The sequence below is a fragment of the Apium graveolens genome, chromosome 11, assembly GCF_009905375.1.
Source record: "Apium graveolens cultivar Ventura chromosome 11, ASM990537v1, whole genome shotgun sequence".
Lineage (NCBI taxonomy): Eukaryota > Viridiplantae > Streptophyta > Magnoliopsida > Apiales > Apiaceae > Apium > Apium graveolens.
In genome coordinates, this window is record NC_133657.1 from 136,621,578 (window position 1) to 136,626,175 (window position 4,598).

At 36.4% G+C, this 4,598-nt stretch overlaps 1 protein-coding gene across 1 annotated transcript; it reads left to right on the forward strand.

Annotated features, from left to right (window-relative positions):
• Nucleotides 1-204: 204 nt before the first annotated feature.
• Nucleotides 205-789, forward strand: LOC141695914 (uncharacterized). Its single transcript, XM_074500119.1, has one exon. The coding sequence runs from the start codon at nt 205-207 to the stop codon at nt 787-789; it is 585 nt and encodes a 194-aa protein (XP_074356220.1).
• The last annotated feature ends 3,809 nt before the right edge of the window (nt 790-4,598 follow it).

The following is a 4,598-nucleotide window of genomic DNA, read 5'->3' on the forward strand; positions in this document are numbered from 1 at the left end:
GTTTGATAAAAGTATCATGGTATCGGAGCTGCTAATGAAGTTTATCTTTGAGTGAATTGAGTGGAGAGTATCGTGGCAGTCGTGTTACAGTGGTCTCGTATCTAAAACTCTGTTTGTTAAAGTTGTATATGAGCAGTGTTCTCTTTTCAGTCAAATCTTAAAGTTTATTTGTGTGTGTGAGTTGTGCTCTCTCTAAATCAAATCATGGCCAGTGGCAGCAAATTTTCATTCTCGGATATGCAGAATCCTCTCTTTCTACATCCATATGACAACCCATTATCTATCAGTGTCACCAAGCTACAGGGGGCTAGTGACTATCGTACATGGAGAAGGTCTATGGAGATACAACTCTCTTCAAAACGCAAGTTGGGGTTTGTTGAAGGTACGGAGGTGAGAAGCACTACGGACAACACGGAAGCCGTGCAATGGAACACCTGCAACAGTATGGTAACTTCTTGGATCCACAACAATATATGTGATTCTATTAAACAATCTGTGCTTTTTATCACCTCGGCTTCTGAAGTGTGGAAACAGCTTGAAAAACGCTTTCAACTAACTCATGGGTCTAGAAAATATAAATTAAATAAAGAACTATTTGCTATGAAACAGAATGGTGCTAAAATAGTAGACTATTATACCTCCTTAAGCTGCTTGTGGGCTGAACTTGACTCTATGAATCTATTACCTACTTTAACTATCGTTAGTGATGAAGTGTCAACCTTGTTAAAGGCGATAAATACTCAAAAGGAGGAATCTCGACTGTTTCAATTTTTTAAATGGCTTAGATGAATCAAATGGACCACTGCATAGTCAACTCTTGATGGTGACTCCTCTTCCTAATGTGGAGATGGCTAGTGCCTCTATTCAGTAAGAAGAATCTCAGCGAGAGGTTCTTAAAAATCCACTCTCGCTAGACTCAGAAATGTCAGCTATGTTTAGTAAAACCTCCTTGAACTCTGGAAAACCATTGATGTGTGTCACATGTGGGGGTAAAGGTCATAGCACTGCAAATTGCTGGAACACCATTGGATACCCACCCTGGCATTATAAATACAAACCCACTTTAATAAACCCTACACCTAGACCCCAGAATCATTCCAATATCGGATGGTCCAGACCACGAACTCCCTACACCTCTAAAAATCATTCTGCCGCACATGTTACTACAGGACCCTCACACACAGACTCCACCACTCCTCAACTAACCTTCACACTGAAAGAGATGTGTCCTAAGTTCAATCATGTATGATGATTTAGGAATAACTTTTATGTAATCTGTTTTAATTTCATTGATATTAATAAAAGACTTGTTTTGGTTTTATTGCGGGCTTTATCTATTTAAGTGTTTAAATAAGATATACCATAGTTTAGAGTAAAGCTTTTTATGGATTATGATGAGATCATAATAATGAGACCTAAAAGATGATAACTCTAAACTTAAATATTTTCTGGCAGTAGGATTACTAACTGGTAATTAGTAATCCGCAAAGGTCGGTACATACTATGTTTGCTTCATTATGAAGGATGTCTGTTCTCATAGACATTTGTGTGGTGACACTATAGCTAATATGTAGGTGCTTATTATAGAATAAGTTCACTGAACATGACTCACACAGCTGAACAACTAATGGAGTTCACTCACGTGTCAGCAGTTGTTCACATAGTGATAGTTGTACAAGTATCCTTAGACTTGAGGTCATCATAGTCATCTTGTGTACACTGAACTATGCTTTGGTTTAGTTCTTAGTCTCCAGGGACAATTATAAGGGCTCTACTGGGTATAGGTATTTGTACACGAAGATAGTGTATGATTAATAAAGGATCTACCCCTTCCAGTGAAGGAAGAGAATGTTCAATGCTGATCCACTTATGCTAGTTCAGGAATCTCTGGCCAGAGTGAATGAAATTAGAAATGAGTTTCTAATTTACATTAAATAGAACTGAGCATAGTGAATGGGAAAGCAAATGATTAAATAAGATAGGCTTGACATAAGTTTCATGCCTTTTATTTAATCGTGACATTGCAGGGTAGAAGGAATTGATTGTACGGTAACTACTCACTGAATAGGTTCTTGGTATTCTAAGCACTGAATTCGTATTATCCGGATAGTCGCGATATGCTGAGAAGTATCTCTCACGATGTAGAATAAATATGATTAATTTATTAATCATATTTAATGAATTAGAGAATTTATATAAATAATGATAAAATAGTTTTATTATTATTTATTTCTACTACCGGCTTAATATTGAACCTACAGGGTCACACCATAAAAGAGAATGATTTAATGGTGGAGAAATTAATTAATAATGTCTGGTAATTATTTATTTGTGAAATAAATAATTAATTAGCAGATTTAATAGTTGATTAAATGAGATTTAATTAATTCTTAATATTATTAATTAAGAATTTAATTTTGGAAATTAAATCAAGTGAGAGAATTATTTTTCTAAAGTGTTTAGAAAAGGGATTAATGATTAAAAGATGTTTTAATTATTAGTTAATTGGTTAATAAGAATAATCAATTAAAGGGTTAATAATAATAATATTTTATGGAAAAATTTTCAGCTGAAAATTTTGCTTATAAATATACTATTATAAAGCCTATTTGCCTCAACCCAAATAATTAACCCTAATTCTAATGTAGAACAAGAGGGAGGCAACTAATTCTCTCAACCTCTTCCTCCTCCATCATATTGTACTCTTGGTGGATACCGGTGGAGTGCTTCACACTTGATTTGGGAATCACACCCGATCTGGGAATCATCTGATTATCGATTATTGATTTGAAATATTTAATATAAAAGGAAGAATCTCTTTATAATATATATTATGATTGTAACATAATATAATCCCTCTAAAATTAAATAACATCAAGTAGTAATTGGCCAATGACACAACGGGCTTGTGGCGGTCATAGCCTTCCAACATGGTAGAAAGTGGTTCTTATTTTTAAATCATTGTCGTTTCGTGCTACAGCCGAGGGCTTTGATTTCGAAATAAGAAATACTTGTCTATTACATAGAGATGTGTACATTGAATTAGAATCTAAAGGTCGTTACGTGCTACAGCCGTGGGCCGTTGGAGACTGATTCTATTGTACGAAATGTTGGGTTAGACTTGACTTAGAATATTGAGTTTGTCGTGCTACAGCCGTGACTCAATTATTCAAGAGGCTAAAGTTTTATTAGGGAATAACATAAGATGTAATTGAAAAGAGTTGTCTGCCTATTGAACATCACATGATGTTTCGTGCTACATCCGAGGTTATGTAATGGAATGTAGGATCCCTATTCCCACTAGCATTATGAATGCTTAATTTTCACTTAGGGGTTGTATAAATTAGATAAACTAGTGGGAGCCACTTATGAATAAACACCCGATTCATATAGTGTCTTGAAATGAAATTGAATATTTGCTAAGTGTTGTTATGTGTTCATCATTTACAGATTTACTATATTCGTTATGTCTTCTGCACTATCACTCCGGAGTATACTAGATGCTCACAAGTTGACTGGTCCTAATTTTGCTGACTGGCTTCGAAACTTGAGAATTGTTCTCAGGGTTGAGAAGCTGGAATATGTGCTTGACTCACCTAAGCCTACGGAACCTGCTAGCGATGCACATAATGATGAACATGTTGTGTATCGTAAGTGGATAGATGATACAAATGTTGCTCAATGCATCATGCTAGCTTCCATGAACATTGAGCTACAGAAGCAACATGAGCATATGGATGCTCACACTATCCTTATGCATATACAAGAGTTGTATTATGTGGCAGGGAGGACAGCTCGATATGAGATATCGAATGAACTGTTCGGTTGTAGGATGTCTGAGGGATCATCTGTGAATGACCATGTACTTAAAATGACCAATTTGATTGAACGTCTTGGACAACTTGGTCTTGTCATGGATGGGGAGCTGAGCCAAGACTTGGTCTTGCAATCACTTCCGAGTTCATTCTCGCAGTTTGTTGTGAACTTTCACATGAATATGCTCGATGTCAGCCTGCTTGAACTTCACAACATGTTGAAGACTGCGGAATCGAATTTTCCCCTAGGAAGAGTTCTGTTCTTCTAATTGGTGAAGGTTCCAATCCTAAGAAAAGGAAGAAGAACCCTTCCAAGAAGAAGAAAGTAGGTGAGAAAAAGCCGGTTCCACCAAAAGCTGAAGACCCCAAGAGCAAAGCTGTTTGCTTTCACTGTAACAAGGTGGGGCACTGGAAGAGGAACTGCAAGGTTTACCTTACAGAATTGAAGAAGAAGAAGGGTAATGAGACTACCGCTTCTGATTCAGGTATGTTCATGATCGAAGTTAATATGTCACTATGTCAAATTTCTACTTGGGTATTAGATACCGCCTGTGGTTCTCATATTTGCAATTCATTGCAGGGACTAAGGAGAAGTAGGACTCTTGAAGAAAAGGAGGTGATTCTACGGATGGGAAATAGAGCAAGAGTTGCTGCTGAAGCTGTAGGATCATTTCATTTACATATGCCTACGGGCAAGACTATTGTTCTAAATAATTATTATTTTGTTCCCTCGATTGTAAGGAATATTATTTCTATTCCATGTTAGACTTGGCTGGATTTTTG